The sequence below is a fragment of the Maylandia zebra genome, linkage group LG14 (genome assembly GCF_041146795.1).
Source record: "Maylandia zebra isolate NMK-2024a linkage group LG14, Mzebra_GT3a, whole genome shotgun sequence".
NCBI lineage: Eukaryota > Metazoa > Chordata > Actinopteri > Cichliformes > Cichlidae > Maylandia > Maylandia zebra.
This window is the reverse complement of record NC_135180.1, coordinates 21047453-21067871: the sequence shown is the minus strand read 5'-3', so window position 1 is coordinate 21067871 and position 20419 is coordinate 21047453. Positions and strand designations below refer to the sequence as shown.

At 40.2% G+C, this 20419-nt stretch overlaps 1 protein-coding gene across 2 annotated transcripts; it reads right to left on the bottom strand.

Moving 5' to 3' along the window:
* Positions 1–334: 334 nt before the first annotated feature.
* Positions 335–18286, bottom strand: ube4a (ubiquitination factor E4A (UFD2 homolog, yeast)). Of its 2 annotated transcripts, none has more exons than XM_004543759.6 (20): positions 18188–18286; positions 15368–15553; positions 14087–14263; positions 12326–12438; positions 11904–12056; positions 11572–11731; positions 11267–11469; positions 10984–11175; positions 10546–10879; positions 10317–10443; positions 9878–10185; positions 9265–9397; positions 8987–9177; positions 8612–8712; positions 7530–7643; positions 7085–7259; positions 6781–6961; positions 6519–6666; positions 6273–6430; positions 335–3861 (listed from the first exon to the last, which is right to left on the bottom strand). In XM_004543759.6, exons 2-20 carry the CDS (start codon positions 15495–15497, stop codon positions 3726–3728), a joined length of 3234 nt encoding a protein of 1077 aa, XP_004543816.1. In that variant the 5' UTR covers positions 15498–15553; positions 18188–18286; the 3' UTR covers positions 335–3725. The 2 variants fall into 2 exon arrangements, with proteins under 2 accessions (XP_004543816.1, XP_004543817.1); XM_004543760.6 differs by having other exon boundaries at positions 15368–15549; positions 18188–18279.
* Positions 18287–20419: the final 2133 nt, after the last annotated feature.

Here is a 20419-nt window from a genome sequence, read left to right as displayed (position 1 = left end):
CCCCTCTGTTCAACACTTTGACCGACACTTGATGTCTTTTAAATGTGCTATACAAATACAGCTGACTTGACTAAATTCACTGATTTTCTGCCATTTGGTTGGCTGATGAGATATTTGCCTTAATTTGCAGTTGGCCAGGTGTAATTAATAAAGTGGCCAGTGAGTGTAAGGTTTAATTGCACTTCTAGTCCCTGTCCAAGTAAAGAAGACATCATTTCATGTGTTCCTATAACCTGACAGTGCCTCACAATGTGTATTACTGTTCTCAAAGTAAACGTCGTCATTTGTCACGAATTCAATCTGTCACATGAGAAAGAGAACGTAATTTCGTACATAACTTAGATTAGTTTATTTCTTAATCATAATGTACATTGAAAATAAACATTTTATAATCACAAATAAAACAAAAAAAAAGTGTTTTAATTAAAATCATGTAATCGGGTGGTAGATCCTCAATACAGAAATCAGAGCATGCCAACAAATACATAATCACCTTCTTACACGTTACCATCTCGCACACAATTGAATTAAAACAATTTAATTCAAATACAACCCAAGAGCATGTTACCTCCTTCTGTTGTTCTTCCCCTATATTCTACTGCTCAGCTTCACATATTCCTCAAAGAAATAAACTCAATCATGTATGTTAAGAGTATGAAACAGATCAGCTGACATGTACTGCAAGGCTCTTGGTTTTAGGCACCGTGTCTATTGTTCATCTTTGCCAGCACGTTTTCACACGAAGCTTGTACACAACACAAGTCCTGTGTTTTAAATGCAAGATCAGGATGCTTCGGTTAAAATATCATGAAGGTTAATTCAGAGGGTGACAGTGACAGTTATGTTGTACACAGCCATTCAAAGTTATTAAACTCCATATCTCTGCCCTTAAATCTCAAGAAAAGTGAACACCACTGATGGCCAGTGTGCCACAGATGGGAAAGAGAAGCACTTTTGCAGTTTGGAGCAGCTCCGGTGAACTGAAGGTGCAGAAAAGAATGAAATGATCTCATTCTTGTTTGAACTCTTTCACCCCATAAAGATGACATTTCACAACCTGCCCAGTACCCTTAATGATAAGTTTTGACAGCTCAGTATATATCAATTAAAACAACCATTGCACATGCAGAGGCCACCCTCGTTAATGTCTAATGCAAACTAGGGCTGCCACAAACGACTATTTTGATAGTCAACTAGTCATTATTTTTGCGATTAGTCGACTAATCAGATCATGCATCCATTGGACGTAAAACTACAGCTTATTACACCAGCATGCATCTGCTCTCATATAATCATTAGCTTACAGCTTGAAGTGTTTAAAGTATGTTCTAACTGAAAATAAAGACAAGATGATAGTTTATTAAATTTTAATGAAATTTGCAGATTGTCTCGGTGGGGTTTAATAAACTCAGCCGTCTGCTCTTTGCTCCCTAAAATATAACAGGACACTGGAATAAATTCTCTACCATCTCACTGTTTAATCAGTTTTCTGTTTGATGTTTATTCGGCTGTGTGAAAACTAGAACTACTCAGGAACAAATAAAAGTCTAAGTGACTCATATATCATGTTTAACCTGAGTAGTGAAAGACTGCGGGGGTCTGACAATGATGTGCCGGAAGTTCGGTGTTCTCGCCGTCTCGAGTGAGCCTTGACCACCCGGTCAGCTATCAAGCTGGTGGGTAACAGATGTGTCTGAAAACGTCGGAGCACTTTTGCAAATATGTGATGTGTTGATAAATCGAGCAGATATTTGAAGTTCACACAGCTACATTCTCACCTGAAAATATCTTAAAAGTTTATTTTGTGACCCAGAAAGAGTAATATTAAAACTAAGTAGCTGCCGCCATTGTTGGAAACTGGAATTGGCTGAGCCATAGTATGAATTTTGGAATAGGTTGGGCCGGAAGCATACACCCGACCCATCCTTCAAATCTGGGGAAAAGGAGGACGCATTTGGAGAGGTCCTCAAATTTCATTGTGTCTTCGTAACGTAATCGGCCTCAGAAGGATGTGGTCTCTGAATTTGGACAAAGCTACGATACAGAAGACAGCTTCTTCTTCTTCTTCGGCATTTAACGGCAGCTGGCATCCTTGTAGATGCATTGCTGCCATCTTCTGTTTCAGTCTGCTTATTCCTGCATCTTTCAGGATATTAAAAAGCTTCAAACGCCGCGACGACTATAAAATTTGTTGTCGATGATTTTGATAGTCGACGTAATCGTGACTAGTTGACTAATCGTGGCAGCCCTAATGCAAACTCAGTCATTTAGGCCTGAAATATGACAGAAATCACTCAGTTCAGAAAAGAGCTTTAAGGGTTACTCCTAGTAGGCTTTAAAGGGGTAAAGAGTTAAGATAAGTGTTCCAAAGCTTTGATGTAACTCAAATAAGAAATGCACGTAACAACACACTCATAGATAACCATGTTGCTGCTCTGTATTTCTACTAAAATTAGGCATTTGTAGGTATTAACTGAACTATCAGCCATGTTTATTTCCCCCAGAAGTATATTCTCTGCCTGTTTGATGAGAAATAGAACAGCTGGTACATTTTTAAAAAAAAATTAAATATCCAATAAAAGACTCTGAGATAGTGCCCGAGTTGTCTAAATGCCTTCTCTTACTTGATTTTATTCCTCTTTAGGCATGAGCAGTTATTTTTCAGCAGCTTTATTCTCTAAAAAAAGCTAGACTAAATAAGAGTCAATTATCCATTTGTGCCAAATTGTAAATAATGTTTTCTTAATGCTGGCTTTGTTTGCTTGTTTGAGTTGCCCCCTGGAGATTTCACACGTCAGCTGTAATATCCATGAACAACTCTGTCACAGCAAAACAGATTAAAGTTAATATTTAAGGAGATTTAATATTCAATCTGACATCTTTGAGACCTAAAATATGATTCAGATTGGTGCATTTTATCTATATGGTCTTTATCCTTTAACCTTAATTGGCTGGTCTTATATAATCCTGATGAGATAATAAGTGCTTCACTACAGACAGGTGCTTGAAGATCTGAAGAGCCTTATCGATACGTCTTTAAATACAAACAACTGTTTAGTGCTACACGTGTCTAATTACAATGATCAAGTTTATTTTTTTGAAAGCCTCCAAGTAACCCTATGTTCTAGTCAATGAAATAAAAGTCATACACACAATTAAATTCAGACTCAGCTATGCCTCACTTTTAATGCTATTTACAAGTTGCGATTGAACCCAAGAGTGCAAACATACGGGGTGTTAAAGCACTTTGAAAGGCAGTGTGTGAAATACTCTTTATGAAAGTGAAGTTAGATAATATGACAAAAATACTTACCTTCCGGTATAAAGGGCCAGGTGGTTGGACAGGAGTATGTACAGTACATTAAAGTGCTGCTGAACAGATATTTCTGACTATATTAACTCATTAACACAGTACCCAAGGATGTTTCACTCTGCTAGTGTTTTCAATAGAGCCTCACGGGAGGAAAAACAGCCACCGTGTATGGATTTTGAAGTTCTTACCAGCAGGTGGGCTACAGTTTGCCAGGACTGTTGTCACACGGACGATTTATTAAGAATGGAAGCTGCAGGGAAAGGCTAATGCAGTGTCAGCTGGACTGGAGGAGTCAGAATAAATCCAAAGAAATAAGCACACTGTGGATCTGCCATGAAGCAAAGGAGCAAGTGCGGCCAGGTAAGAAAAATAACAGCGCGAGGCAACGCTGTTTGTCACAGTGAGATCAGGGCTAGCCGCTGGGCCCCAACTGAAGCTTTTCTTGCTTATGCTTCTCCAGCCACTGTAAGATCTGCTGTTTGAGTTCATCATTTGGCCTGATTTGGTCCATTGTCAGAGGACTGCGGTTGAAGGGGTCTGTCTGGTCACTAAAAGGCAGACACAATTAATAAATGGTCATGACTTCTATATACCAACTTCATAAAGATGAACACATTTTCCATCCATCCATGGAATTTGCTTTTTTTTTTTCCACATCTGCGTGGATTCTCTCTAGCTCCTCTGGCTTCCTCCCACAGTCCAAAGAAATGCACGGTTTAACTTAATCGTGACTGGCCATAGATGTGACTGTGAGTCTGAATGGTGTTTTGTCTGTTAGCCCTGCGATAGACTGGTGACCTGTCCAGGGTGTACCCTGCCTTTCGCCCTATGACCCTGAATTGTTTAAGCAGAAGAAAATGGATGTATGGATGGCTAATTAGATGGCTAAATCTAGCCTGCTTCGCTCTTGCAACAGAGATGTATGTGTTTGTGTACACATGTATAATTAAGGTCGTGCTTGTACATCTGCCTCTTTGAAATGATGTGTGTGGAGAAGGGCTGCACTGGTCCATCATCATCTCCCTATTTCTGTCTGTCGATTCTACTTTAAAATAGAACTTAATGTATCGTTTGCTGCTATTAGAGCATCTTCTCAACTATTAACCAGTGGGCTTGTATGTGTGTTGGGGAAAGAAGTTACTCTGTGTGGGGAGGGCATGATAAATGGTGCAGGAGACATACAGATGCAGATTAAATGTGTTAAAAGAACTAAATTAGGCCTAAATTTAAAACCAGTAAAAAGAAAAAACCCTAAACAAAATTTTTTTTAAAAGTTACAAAAAATAGCCCAGCATATCTTCAGACTTCAAAGTGTTTTAGCTGTTCAACTGATTAATTACAGTTGGCTTAATCATTTACAGTTGTATGTGAACAAGGTTCTCACACAGGTATAGTCAACCTTCTGTTTTATCACACCGGAAGAGGGAAAGAAACATCCACATATGTCTGGATCATATAGGTTATGGTTATGGGCAATCTCACAGATGAATCATCAGACAGTGTAGAGATCATCCAAACAGAATACAGTCATGTAAAAAAATAAGGTTTTTACAAGACAAACCCTATAATTGCCACTTTGTAAAGCCACTTTTAACAGCAATAACTTAATGAATCGTTTTTTTCTGTATGACTATCAGTGTCTTGCATTGTAGAGGAAGTTTGGCCTACTATTCTGTGCAACTTTGCTTCAGCTCCTTAAAATTTGTAGTATCTGTTTATGTACAGCTCTCTTAAGGTCATGACACGCCAATTCAATCAGGCTGAGGTGTGGACTTTGACTGGTCCACTGCAACACCTTTATTCTTTTCTTTTTCAACCATTCTGTCATAGATTTGCTGCTGTGCTTGACACCATTGTCATGTTGCATTACCCAGTTTAGCCTAGCTTTATCTGTCAGACAGATGGCCTCACATTTGACATAATATTTTGATATACAGAGGAGTTCACAGTTGACTCAATGACTGCAAGATGCTTAGGCCCAGTGGCTGCGAAACAAGACCAAATGATCATCTCTCCCCCACCGTGCCTGACAGTTGAAATGAGGTGTTTGGTTTTCACCAAGCCTGGCGCTGTGCATTATGATCAAACATCTCCACTTTGGTCTCATCTGTCCAAAAGACATTGTTCCAGATGTCTTGTGATTTCTTTAGATGCATTTTTGCAAACCTAAGCTCTGCTGCAATGTTCTCTTTAAAGAGAAGATGCTTCCTCCTGGTAGCCCTTGCAAACAAACCATACTTGTTAATTTTTCCCCCTAAAGGGAAGGAGTAAATAATCGGTTCATTTTTGTTTGTTAGCAGTGGAGCATCTACAGTTTTCAAGATATTATTTTGTGTGATGGTAGACAAGATGATAGATACCATCACAAAAGCTCAGTGTGATTTAATTTTGTTGAAAACTGAGTCAAGGTCATACCAAATGTGAAAAATCAGTAAAAACTTACTGACTTACCCACAACTTTTTATGGATCGTTTTCAAATCTCACAATATATTAGGCCTTGGAGGACACGAGTGACATGAGGGGCAATCACTCCCCCCCACACACAGAGCCATATAGGTTCAGATTTTTTTTTCCCCCTTAATAAGAAACACCTTCATTTAGAAACAGCATATGATGTTCATTTGTGCTATTTTTGTCTAATATTTAAATTTGCTTGGTGATCTGAAACATTTAAGTGTGACAAACATACAAAAAAAGGAAATCAAGAAGGGTTCAAACACATTTTCACACCATTATAAATGCTTCAGACCAACAAACTGCCAAAACATCTCATTTTACAGCAGCGGCCACGCTTGCTTATGATCAGTCAGTCAATTGCCTTTAATTAGCAGCACTTAGCTACTACTTGGAACATGGAAGCAGGGTGAGGGTGTTCTCATTTTTTCACAAGAAACTTTCTTTTTTTTTTTTTTTACATGACTGTACTTTCAATTCTGGGCTTTGTAAAAAGGAACAAACCTGAGGAGGTGTCTTGCTATAGTTGAGCGGTCTACTGTTACATTGGAAGAGGGGAGAAGAACAGGGTCCAGCATCAGGGTGGACATGATGGGATCCAAGAATTCATCTGGAGCATCTGCATATGTCTCCTCTTCCTGCTGCTGTCTGTCTGCATGAGACTAAATAGAGGCACAATGGAAACAAACATTCATGAGTACCTCCTATTGTCTTTTATTACTCTGGTAGCCTCTCCAAGTAAAATGATACCTTTATTTTATCAGCGAGGAGTCCAAAAGCTACAATCATATCCCCAGGCTTGTTGATCTTTTTCAATACTCTAATGGTCTGGGAGAAAAGAGTAGGAGAATACGATCGCCCATCCTTTGGGACAGTGGCACAGAAATTCTCCTCATCGCTGTTGGAGAAACAAAGCAACAGTCTGTTTCAGGATCAGATTTAACAGGGATTACAATTAAAGAAATGTAAGTAAACTGATATTTTTCTCTGTAGAAGAATGTTTTAAACATACCCCAGGTTTAGGTAGATTGTGCAGATGTCAGAAACGAGCTGCTGAGGTTTGAAGTCAAACTCACTGAAGTCCTTGACTTTAAGAGCGCCCATTTTAGGGCCCGCCAGGTGCTGCAGGAAGTAGTTAAGCATGGAGATGATCCTCTCAGCCAGGAATGGGTGCACAAAGATACCCTTAATTTCTGAGAAAGAGAAAAAAAAGAAAAGCAAAAGGCAGAAATAATCACAGTGAATGGATGAGGACAACAATTAAATGGGTTCATGAGTGTAGTGGAAAGGATGTGTAGCGGTCTTTTCTGCCTGACCTGAGGTGAGGAAGGCCAGTGTGCCGATGGTCTCATTGGACATGATGTTGTGGAAGCGTCCCAGCTGTCCAAACATCTGCAGGCTGGACTCTTTCTCTCTTCTGGCATCAGGGGCCAGGCCTTCCCAGTCCCCTCGATCCCTCTCCAGCTGCAGAATCTTGATTTTACTCAGGTACTACAGAGGAAAGAAGATTCAGCTGAAAAACGGAGTCTAAATCACATCAAAAATATCTTTAAAAACAATAAAGTTATTAATAATGATGCTACTATAGAACCGTTTTAGAAAGAGATATGCAGTAGATGACAAGTACTGATAGATTAAACTAGATTTCACCATCAGAATATTGTATAATGTCAGAATAATATTCCAGCAATGTTCAGAAAACATCACATAATACAGAACCAAGGCTGAAGGTTGTGAAGTCAAAATACATCACGGTCTCACCTGAATGGCCTCATCCAATAGGAAGATGGCATCATTCATCAGTAAATTGAGGAACCTGAGGAAAAGAGGGGGGTTCATGGCCTCCAGGTTTTCAGATGCATAGTTGGCCAAATGCTGAAATAAAACATACCAAACTAAATTAAACACATTTATGCCAGTTTGCAGGTATGCACTATCCATTTGTTCCCTTATTATGACTACATGGTTAAAAGGGTTTATACCAGCATGTGTTAAGTGTTAAGCAATTAATTTTATGTTAAAAAACTAAGGAAAAACTTTCCACTTTCACTCTGTCTCTTAAGCAGTAAGTGGTTCTTCATTGCTGGCTAGCTCCCCTGAAACAGGAAAATCCACCTGTTGGCCGTAATGATGGGGTGTGTAGAGCACTTTATAAAGAGAATAGTGTGGAGAAGAGAGTAAATCAGGTGCCCCAGTGGTTCGTTGACTGAATTCGACACTGTCCCCGCCTTGTGTGACTTTTTCCACTCAGTGGAATCAGTGCTGGCAGAGCAGATCACCACAAGATCCGAGCAGCACTACGTCGTGCCATTTTAAGGTGCGATTTAACCCCCAGTTAAATGAAGGTTAAGTCTTTTTTTCCTTCCAAACACACCCAACAGTTTACAACATGATGTGTTATTATATGCACATAACACTACAACCACAACTAAGTTTGCAACAGTTATCAACAGGAAGGGAAAGAGGAAGGGGAAAAAATACTGCCACCTTACACCCTTCTTCACTTTTGATTGATGTGTGCAATGGACCAAAATCAAACAAAAAGAAACAAAAAATAGGAGCCTTCAAAGAAGAGTCGATAGAATTTTTGAAAACCTGATTTCCTTGTCTTGCTTTAAAAATTCATTAGGGAAACTGCGCTCAAAATGCCTGACCACATTATCTCATGGAGTGAATTGCTTCTTACTAGAAGTGAGGAAAACTGAAGCCCGAATGTAAGCAAAGGAGAGCACGAGGTGGCTGCAGAAGAAAAGTCAAACCAAGGAATTTCATGTTGCATGGCTAAAAAGTACAATCATCACACATCTAACATCTGAAATTTATATCTAGAACATCAACATTACCTTGATGCTCTCTCTGTAGTTGTCTTTTCCCCACATGTATTTAAGAGCTGGATACATAGGCCTTCTGTAGTTGAATTTCTGTTCAAACTGATGAGGATCACCTGTGGGGGGGGACCAGAGGAAACCTTAAACCCCGCATGTTTCAGCTCTCCTTCCTGTTTGCTTACACTTCAGAGTTTATCTCTTTATCTTGTTGTGCAGAGCACGTCCAGGTGAGCACACAAAACCTAGCTTCTTCACTGTTCACAAAAAGACCCTAAATAATACTACGCCTCACCAAGCCGAGCTCTTTTAATCACAGATTAAAAGAGCTCGGCTGTTTCAGCTTTCCACCTACAGATCTTTAGAATCTAGAAAGTCTAAACTGTGTTGTACCTGTGAATTCAATGTCTACAAACACAGTAATGAGGGCCTCAGCCAGCTGGGGTGCGTGTCTATAGGAGCAGAAAACTCTTTCTCTCTGGAACACGATTGGCTGAGCAGCACCAGGGGTCACCGGCTCCATGTGGGGCATCACTGCCTCCAAAACCTCGGCAAGCTTTGCTCTTAAATGAGGGTTCTTCATCCTGTTGTCCAAACAAGACATGACAAATCTGAACGACTCTTCATTTCATCTGACTGAAATCACAGACATGGTCGATAAGGTCACTGACCTCTCTACATTACCCATGAAGACAGTAATAAAGTTTAGAATCTGCTCTAGACTTTCTGCAGACGTCTCCAGGATGTCTTCTGCAAACCGACGAAGGAAGATGAAAAAATCTCCCAAATTTTCTGCAAAAAACTCTGACAGACAAAATGCAGATTAATGACTATCGTGTGAAATGCTCAATATTATTGAGATGAGTGACTAAAAACTGCGATATTGCATGCACAGATGCAGTCATTTCAAACCAGTCTGTAGTGTCTGCTGTGAATGAATCGCATGTACAAAAGCTTGCAGTGATTTACAAACTCACACCTTGAACTTTGACAACAAAAACGCAATTAAATGATCAGTGATGTTATTTATTACATGCCGGTGGGGTGTGGTAACATTCCGTCAAAATGATGTTTGCATGACGTTTTATGAAGTGGGGTAAGGCTTTTTAACACAACGTTCACACCTTCAAATTTAAGGAGGCGAAAGAAAAACACCTGATCCAACTCAATCCTGAGAAAATTAAGAGAAATTAAAAGGCTGAACATGTTGGCCCAGTATGACAAAAAGTAAACCTGAGTGTTTCACCCCATTGTATTTACTGTATAGTGAAATATCTGACGTACCAGGTACATAGCAGAGCATCGTGTTCTGCAGGGAGGGCAGGGGAAAACTGAGTGCTACATGTTCAGGCCCCTGGTTCCCCATACTGAGCTGAACGAGCAGAGCAGCAGTGGAAGCTTGTAGGTTAAGGCAACATTGCAGCATGGCAGGTTGTGTAGTGGCAGCTTTGGTTGAGAGATAGACAATCATCAGGCGCTCAAACTGCTCCAGGAGCTGCTCCGACATTGGGCTGCCTGTTCGCTGGGCCTCCTGCCACGTCACCTGGAGCCGGTGGAGAGACTGGCTCATCTTCACCATCTGCTCATGGAGTCTACATGCACACATTATGCATGCAGACAAGTGCACAGACACAGTGGGAACAAGATAACATACGTTGGAAGTCTCAGTATTCTCTTTAGCTTCTATATGGAAAAAAATCTGCGTTTGTCTGACTGTGTTTACCTGTGAAAGCCTAGATGCTGGGTGAGTTGTGTGAGGATGAGGTTTTCAGTCAGAAGGCTGTAGGACTGCGCCGACTCCATCGGCTGCTGGGGAGGCACAGGGATCAGGCAGGTCTCCTTATCAAGACCTGACATAAGAAAAAGTGGACAGTTTATTTATTACCAAAGGCGTTAAATTAACAATCTTGAAACCATTATAAATAAGGGTCACTGACATCCAGTACACTGACCTCGTGCATGCACATTGCGATTCCTCCTCTCTTCCTCACTCAGCTCTTTGAGTGCGCAGTAGGTTGGGTTGAAGGTGAGCAGTTTAGGTGAACGTGGCCTGCAGAAGGGCTGGCACAGCTTCAGCAGAGCTGCACCCAAGTTCAAGAAAAATGCATCTGAGGCGTACATCTGAAAGAAGATCTCCGGCATCTGATTGGCCCAGATCTTGGCTCGGCCAGCATTAGCTTGCAGGCAGCTGCCCAACCAGGTGAGCAGCAAGTGGCGGGTCTCACCAGACCGCTGGAGCAAGTTTTTCAAGATTTGGTGCAGCTTGTCATGAAACTGGCCCATAAACTGCAAACCAGTGAGAGAAGAAAAGGTCATTGACTCTGGTGTATTTTCAGTTTGGCAAACAGGCAAACAAATCAGGAGCAGCAAATGAAAAAGAAAGCGTTTACCTGGTGGATGTTGGCCTCTTGGACCTTTGTTTCCTGGGCGCTGGAGCGGGAAGGGTTCAGGAAGTAGCCGTGCCCTTCTACCACACCTGGGGTTTTCAGCAAGCAGGATATATTGAATACTGTCCCCAGTAGGCTTTTCTGGTACTGCAAACCATTAGCTGGGTCTTTGGGCTGGATGTGTTCAACGAGTACCTGTGAACATAGAAAAAAGAGGATTTAAAATCGTCTGCTGTTGTCAGAGGGTGCACAACATTACCACAACATTCGCTAAAAGTCTCTGTACCTTGGCAATATCTTTATGGTGGCTGAAATAGAGGAGAACATCCAGGTAGGAGTAGAGAAGAGGCTGGCACAGGTCCAAGTCCTTGACACGTCCCTGGAAGATGTCGAACACCGGTACTATAACCTCCTCAAAAGTCCGCACCTCCTGATCAGACAGCAGGCCAGCAATGACCTCCTCCACAAATTCAACCACTTCGTCTGGATCTGAATCACAGCAGAGACATTTAGGCAGAAAACTTTACACATAACACTTATAACTTTACTCAAAACTCAAGACAAAACAGTTGGGCCCAGTCCATGACCTACGTGCTCCATTGAAGCTTTCCAGCAGCAGGTCCAGAAGTTGTTCGTAGACATTCTGGCTGATGTAGATCTCTGGTGTGAGCAGGACTGTTCGTGTGTTAGAAACGGTCAGATTCTTACAGCGAACAGCAAACGAAAGTAACTTCTCTGGTACCTTTGTGATCTGGAGGTGAGATAAAAAGAAAGTGAATGAATTATGGAAAAGTGTGGGTTATTTTTATGTTCCAATTACTTAGAATACTCTATTAACAGATGGCCATCTCTAAAAATAGTACCACTAAAGAGCGACAATTACAATCATGCAGAGGGGGGAGAAAAAACAAAAACCCAGTTACCTCTTCCTTAGCCCTCTGATAACAAGCAAAAAGGTAAGGGATGGCACATTTCTCTCCAGCATCCCGGTCAGCAGACAGGTTAACAGCACTGCATGACGTCATATAGATGAGCTGGTTTCCCGGCTCTAGCAGCAGCAGACGGTTAAAAAGGGCCTGGAGGACAAAAGAAGAAGCATCACTGACACAAATCAGTCTGACCAACACATTTCGAAAGCCCCTAAAACAACGAAGTCTTTATGTCAGGCATTTTCTTTATGAAAATCAATTTTTACGCAATGCGTCAAAATGTAATGTTTTTGCATCTGATGGAATACGAGGTTTCTTCAGCCACTTTGCCAGACATGTAGAGGTTCACGGTAAGGTGAGAAATGAGACGGAAGAAAAAAAGTGATAAGATTAAAAACACTTTATTGACATTTGACCTGTTCTATGTTGTCCATGTCCAGCCAGTCCTGCCCATCTAGATCTGCAGCCATCTCCTCCAGGTAAACACACCGAGGAGGGATCCCATTACCTCCTCTCAGACTAGGGTCACCTAGGGGGAAAATAAAAAAATAAAGTCAATTAAGATGTTTTTACACATGGCAACTTATTATCTCTTAGACTACGTGCACTGAATTAACTGGTGCTGAGAAATAGATCAACAGTCCAACAAATAACTGCTACATTTCCTCAACATCATCACTCATCCCTGAGTAGTGGTGGAGAGACTCACACAATAAGACCTCACAGTAGGGATGGTTTTTATATTGTCTTAAAAGGTGCTGAGTCATTTGTTACTCACAGGACAGCAAATCAAGACAGTGTGCTGCATCCAATAATACCTCTAATAACAGAGCTCGGTACTATTTAGGAGAAACACACTCATCACCCAGCACCTGACTGCCTTTTAGATCAAAAGAAGGAAAATCAGCTGACAATATGGCATGCAAGACTTTAGTCTGCACAAGCCTCTCACGCACAAGGTTTTAAATAGTCCTACCTTAGGTATTTAGTATTCAAAGGTATTGGTGATAGCTGACCAATTAAAGCAAATTCTATATCATTTTCACACTGATGCATTTAATTGATGTCATTATTACGAGGTTTACATTATAGTGAATCTGGATTGCTATAGTTCCATGTCTCCCCTCCAGATATAACACACTTACAACACAGATTTGACCAAGCGAGCACATAAGTTTGTCCACCATTTTTGACCTGCTTTGAATTAGATGTGTGTGGAGCTGATCCATCATCATCATCATCATCATCATCATCAAATGAGAGAAAATGGAGTATTTCTAACTTAGGGGCTGATTTTTAAATCAGAGCTTAACATGACTGAATTTGCAGAGACACTCCTTTATCTCATCTACTTAAGTTTTTCCCCCCCTGTTGGTGTTTCTGTGGGTTAAAAACTTGGCCGTGTGTGGGTATAACCTGGAAAGAGCACAGGAGACGGCTGAGGATGGCCAGCAAATGTTATAACCTAATACCATTTTAGCCGTTTGCCTCATATCCGCCCACTCAAGTTATTACTTACAGTAAAGCTAAATCAATCAGCATAACATGTCAGTGTTTGAACATGCCTTTATATTGGAAGTGCGATGTATAATCCTGGTATGTGTGTGTGCTTCTCTTCCACACATCCATCTTTTGTTTTTTCTCTGTGTCACGGCCACACACTGTACAATATGGTGGGTGGATAGTCCTAAAATAATGGGTGCATGTTAAGCTCCTCTGACTGCCACCCAGCAACGATGCTATTGGTCATCGGCAATGCCATTGGGGGTTTAGTATAACTGGACTCTGGATCAATCACCCAACCCTAGTAGGGCTTAAGTCCCACAGATACAGCCCAAATTATTTTAAAAAGTTTAAAGTTTACATATCAGCATGTGACAAAAATCATACAGCCAGCCAGGATTAGGAGCTAGAAGTACTGCAGCAGTGAAACCTCTATGGTATGACTCTCACAGAGCCCTAATTTCAACACTGGTGGGTCAGTCTGAAATTAACTGATGAGGGAAAGAATGGTCATTTCAAAATTGATATAATGCATTTAATTTTGTACCTTTTTGGCCCTTTTTTGAGTTTAGAAACCACAAACAATACTAAGAAGTAACATGAATAGATGTTTTGATCCATATTATCCATACTGAGTTAATACCCAGGGGCCGTGCAAATCACAGTCAACTTACTGTTGTCCAGAGTGATGAGAAATATTCGCTGGATCATGTGATTGACATTGAGCTGCTCGCACAGCTCCTGCCGGGACCGGAAGGAGCGGCTAATCTCTGCCACAGAGTCGTCATTGTCATCAACGCTGTCTGAAACCGAGTTTTCTGACTCCGACTGGCTCTCACCCGAGTCCTCCACTGTGAAAGCACATACAAAAGCCAAACATGAAGCAGCAGGTTAGCATAGCACAGACAGTCCAATAAATTAATATTTTGGCTAGTTTAAAAATAGATAAATCTCATCCGTGCTACAAACTGGTGATAAAACTGCCTTTTTCGAACAAAAAGAAAATCGAGAAAAGTTTCTAGGATCTAAAAATGATCTTGACTGATGGCTAAAAATCAGGGGGCAAGTTATAGAAGGGCATAAAACTGCTTCCATCTTGACATTTTTCACTGTATGAAATGTCATTAAGAAATGCAATTAATGGGACAGAGGATGATCTGAAAGACCAAGAAAACTCTCAAAAATAATCTCTGATACAGAAGTGGTGGTGCACCGTTTTCATGCAAAGACCTTTGGTATAAATAACATGAATTTGGAAACACAGTCTGAGAAAAATCATCTTATTGTTCATGAAGTGATACATAGGTAACACTGGAACCCTGCTGTGTGCAGCGGCTTTCAAGAGAAATCACTAGAAGAAAAACTTACCTGGAATTTCATCACAAAAATCAACATCTGAGATAAACAAGTTACTCTGGAAGCAAATGCTGTGACTGTTGCATGGGGATATCCTCCTTTGGGGTGGAGCTGCGTGATTTACAGAAAATGCACAGATGCAGGCATGCAGTTGCTAAGGTCCATTCGGGTCTACTGATAGAAATGTTGTCATTGGGCAGTAAGCAGAAAGATCCATTCTTGAATTTTTTTTGTGATAGCATGGAGTCATCTGTCAAGACTTTCTATTACAATGTGCATTAACTACACCTGTGCCCCTGGGGCGGACTTCAAGCCGACCTTATTAACGTATTCCAGGAATAGCTAGTCATCAGCAGTGTCTGCAGCTGTCCACACAACAGAGTATAATCAACTTTTACATATCAGCACACTCAGACAAGCTGGCTTCTATAAAAGGACGTGACCTATGATTATCTACCTCAAAGCCTACACACTTTAATTCCAGACAATGTTAGGAGAAGTTGGGATTCTGTCCAAAGTAACACACAACACAAATCAGTCTACTTCAGATATGTTCTGACTGCTTCTTATACTGTATGAAATGTGATCATTCTACTCACGTGGTGGTTGAGTAGAAAGCTGTTGAGGTTTCTGGCCTGATGCAAACTGTTTGGCATCAGCCAGTGAGCTGAAGAGGGCAGCAAAGGGGTTGCGGGAGATGTTCTGGTTGTTGTTGCCCTGGTCAGTCATCTCATTGGGGCTCAACACTTACTCCATCCAAGATCCCAGCTCTAGGGACTAGCTATCTTTTAAAAAAAAAAAAAAAAAAAAGGGGGCAGATGGCAATTTCAGCACACTTAAATGAACAGTATCATCATCACACACAAACAAGTGTATTTTTGTTTCGTTTGGTCACTGTTACTTTGATTGAATATGCAGATCTTCATGATGTTGGCCACTTTACCAAACTCATCTGTCCAGCACACTCAAATTCAACATGTTTTACTGTCAGCACGTTGTTGCCTTCAGGGTACAGTTGCACAACCTCAAGTACTATTAAGGAAGGCAGAGCCTTAAGGGAACCAGTAGCTCTGCTTTAATTTGTCACATGACTGTCTGGAGGCTAAATGCACTTTTTGCACCTTCGTCACACCTCCCTCTGCACCTCCCTCATCTCTCCCTACAAATATATTCTGAAAATGACACAATTAACATTCCTTTTAATCTTAAGTTGTTAAATTGCAAACACTGGCTTAAAATAACATCTTGCTATTTAGGGCTTCTCACAACATTTTTGGTTTTAGTGTGTTTATCTTACATATTTTACATCATATTACATATTAAGCCAGTATATAAGCTATAGCTCTTTTGCACACATCTCTTTTTCTAATCTCCATGTTTTGTCTCCTTTTCTGTCTTCATTTATTTATTTGTATTTATATGTTCTATTTCTATTGTATATATTCATCAGCATCTGTGGGTGGACAGCAAAGAAAGAATTTCATTGCACAGAGGAATGCCTTTTTCTCTTGTGACACATGACAATAAACACTTTGAATATTGAATCTTAGTTTCACAGCTTAATGGTCATCATAACTTTCTTTTCATCTTTACAAGGTAATAGAGTTATTAAATATTATAGGTAGTAAATATTTCAGTGTATTACATTTAAACAGCAATAATTTCCTACATAGAAAAACTACTAGTGCCCACCAAGGACATGTTTTTTTTTTTTCTACACAACAATGAGACACGTCGAGGCATACTGTATATGAGAGCAAGAACTGTATGTAAGACTCCAGTGACAATTTAGTCAAACTGGAGCTCCAACAAAGCCAAATATTCAAGAAGACTGTTCCTGCTTAAGGTGGAAACAACAAACTTGTTTCACCACTTGAGGGAAAAACACAGTGAAGTACTACCAGACTATAAAGGAAGAGATTCAAGCAGCTGGTGATGTGAAACCCAAAAATAATTATGACACCTTGTTTCAGTGAATTCACACTTTGAATTAGGTAGTACATCATCAGTGACAGGAACTCGATGCAAAAGAAGGGCAAAGAATGCCCTTCATTTACTTATAGTTATAAATACACCTGACTGCAAGCATCAATAAAACATTTACTATGTTGTTTTTTTCATCATAAATATCATTACTGCAAACTGTCTTGAAATACTCAGCATCTCAAACTGAGTGGCTTGGAGACACTGTTCGAGTGACAAGGCTGAGGTGGTTTGGACATGTGCAGAGGACGGATAGTGGATATATCGGATAAAAGGTTTTGCACATAGAGCTGCCAAGCAAGGAGAAAAAGAGGAAGACCACAGAAGAGTTTCATGGATGCAATGAAGGACCTGCAGATGGCTACTGTAACAGAGGAAGAGGAGGATGCAAGGAATAGGGTGAGATGGTGATAGATGATCCCCTGTGGTTTCCCCCTACAGGGAGCAACCTGAAGAAGAAGCAGCAGCAAATGTTCTTGAAACATCATGATATAATTTTTAAGGGCATATCGCCCAGCCCCAATTTAAACTGAATAGATCTGTACTAATTCAGATGAATTTTAGTCTACAATAACACAGCACTTTGCAAGTTCTCATCGACACCCACAAGAACCCTAAAACAAGTATTTATATGCAAATGCCTTCAACACATTCACTCCTGCATGCTGTTTCAATACTGCAGTGCTATGAGACAGATACCATATAGAAGGATTTCACTTTGACTGTAACTGTATTTTTTGATTATTAAAGTTTTGCACCCTCAAATTGCATTTTAAATGTCTTTAAATAATCTGTAGTCACTATTTTTCCTCTATAAAAGTAACACAACGCGGATCAACGAGGTTTAAAGAAGATGGTAAGCTGTCTAAATGGGCACTTGTTGTTATTACTATAAAACAGAGTGTACCTCCACGTGTATTAGACATCGTGAGATGATAACCTGGGACAAAAAGGTCGTGGTCTGCTGAACCCTACTTTCTGATGATGTTCGAAAGTTTTTAGCACGACAAACAGTAACTCAGTAACATTAACAGTAACATATGGACTGACCGCCAGTCTAGGTAGAGCTCACCTCTTCCGCAGATTACAGTTACTGTGCATAGTCAGGTTTATCAGTTCAGCACCTTACAGCTTTAACTCTGACCACTTTACGAAGACTACTTCCCAGCTAGTCACCTTTACGCTGTTCTGAGAGAGTCACATCACCCGTTAGCCGTGTTAGTGCGCAGAAGATGAGCTGCTTGACGGTTTTGTGCTAACTAGCTAGCAGGTGGAGCTAGCAACCCTGACCGCCCTGCTGGTGCTGCTGCTGCTAAGCTGAGCTGTCATGGGGTCACCAAGGCTCGATTTCAACTTTAATTTCATAAACTCAAATGAGGATTTCAGGTATTATCAACCTCAATAATATATACAAACGATAAAGACGGCTGTCGTACCTGTTTGACGAGAAGTAATGTGTATTTTGAGTTATAAAATTGCTTCTACGAAACCAATGCCAGTTCCTCAGTAAATAGTAAACGTTTTCTTCTTTTTCCTAAAACGGCTGCTGCGAGCTGTATCAGTCCGTCGGCGCCACCGTTCGGACAGGAGTGATTATTGCGTTGGAGAATTTCTTAATTCACTTAAAATAATAAAATAATATTTTATTTTTTGCCATCTATAAGTTTAAAAAAAATTGAGTCATTATGGCCTTAAAATTGGAATTTCAAGTTTTCTCAATTCCAACTTATTTTCTCAGACATTTGGGTTAGTAAGTTTAAAAAAAATAAAAATAAAATATATATATATATATATATATATACATATGTGTGTGTGTGTGTGTGTGTGTGTGTGTGTGTGTGTGTGTGTTTTGACGTTTTTTCAGCACTCTGCTGGTGGTAAACGCCTGTTTTCAGTCTATTTATTTCTAAACTTTACATTCTTTCTTTTACACGTTTTGACAGTTTATAAAACCATAGTAAACCTTTCTGATATCTTTTCAGAGCCTGTATTGGTATTGGTTCGATATTAGTGTAATAAGATCGATACTTTGTTTCTGTCCTCTAAATTAAATAATTTTTTTTGGGGGGGGGGGCGAAAAAAATGAAAAAATATTGAAAATACATGAAAAGCTGAAAGGTGTGATTTGTTGTGTGAACCAATCATTGTGCTTAACACTGGAAGTCAAGTATTTCAAAATGTTGAGATTATAAGATGAAGTTGTGATTTATGGCTGGCAAAACCCCTGCAGCAGAAAGACGCTTCTACAAAAAAGAGAGGAAACGGGGGACAAGAGGAACCAATTAAACAGGCAAAATGCACAACAAAATATATAAAATCATTGCAAGTGAGGTTCAACACAGCAACAGACATGCAATATAAACACACAAACAGTCACAAGATGCAGAATGACTGCAAAAAGATGTAGACAGAACCGAATGAGATGCAACCTGAACAAAACTACAAACTGAGTCTTTGAGTCTATCTCATTTGTAGAAGTTGTCTTTGTGATTTAACTGACTCTCCCACTTTTTTCCTACTAAATTACTTGGATTTGTTTATGACGTCTTATCTCAGAGCTCATTTTACATATTTACGCACAAGTTAATTTCCATGAATTCCCACAGAGCTGCTATCCAAGCAAACCTAACATGAACCTAAATATCCAGTAGTAGTGTAAGTCTTCTACCCACTCTAATAAGACCATTATTACCATTAATCTTGAATGAAGTACGCAGTTGTTATTGCACATGTTTGGTTTTGCTTTATTCTTAGTTCAGGAACCTCAAACACTGATGATAATTTACCCATGTCTCGACATCTGGAAGTTTTCACATTTACAAAACTACATGGCTTTAATAAATCAACACTTCTGAGTAGCAGTGTTAAAGGCAGTGAACATATGCAACTCTGAACACAAATTATAAATATTAAAAAATCTGATAAAACCTCAGTTGACTGATTTAAGGTTGACTTGCAGTTATTTAACATGACTGAGTTAAGTGTAACTACATTTGCTTATTTTTTAGCACCTCAGCTGCAGTCTGTCCAGTGTGTCAGATCCTGTCAGCTATGACACATCTGCCTCCCACTAAAGCCTGAAATGTTTGCTGGCCATCAGCAGAGGGCAGCAGCAGACGTATTGTTAGAAGCCCATTTCAGATTATCAAACCGCTCAAAAAATTAAACACTTTCATGAGAATATTAATCAAGTCAGTTAAACTTCTGGGATATTAATTTGAGCAGTGAAGTAGCGTGGGGGTGGGTTGTTAATCAGTTTCAGTGGCTTTCGTGTTAACGAAATGACCAATATATGCACTAGAGAGGCAACAGTGAGACAACCACTAACACAGGAATGGTTTTACTGGCTAGGTTTGTTGTCTCTGGTAGCATGAAGCAATACCTGGTCCCTCACCTGCTAGTGAGCCCTGTGCTCACTGCCTGGCACTGTGGAGAACAATTAGCATTTGCAATAGAATACCAGAATTGGCAGGTCCATCACCAGTATCCTGTGCTTTTCACAGATGAGAGCAGGTTCACCTTGAGCACATGTGACAGACATGAAAATTGAAGAAACCATGACCGGTTTGGTGGTGGGTCAGTGATTATCTGGGGAGGCACATCCATGGAGGGACACACAGACCTCTATAGGCTAAGCAACAGCACCCTGATTGCCATTAGGTATCAGG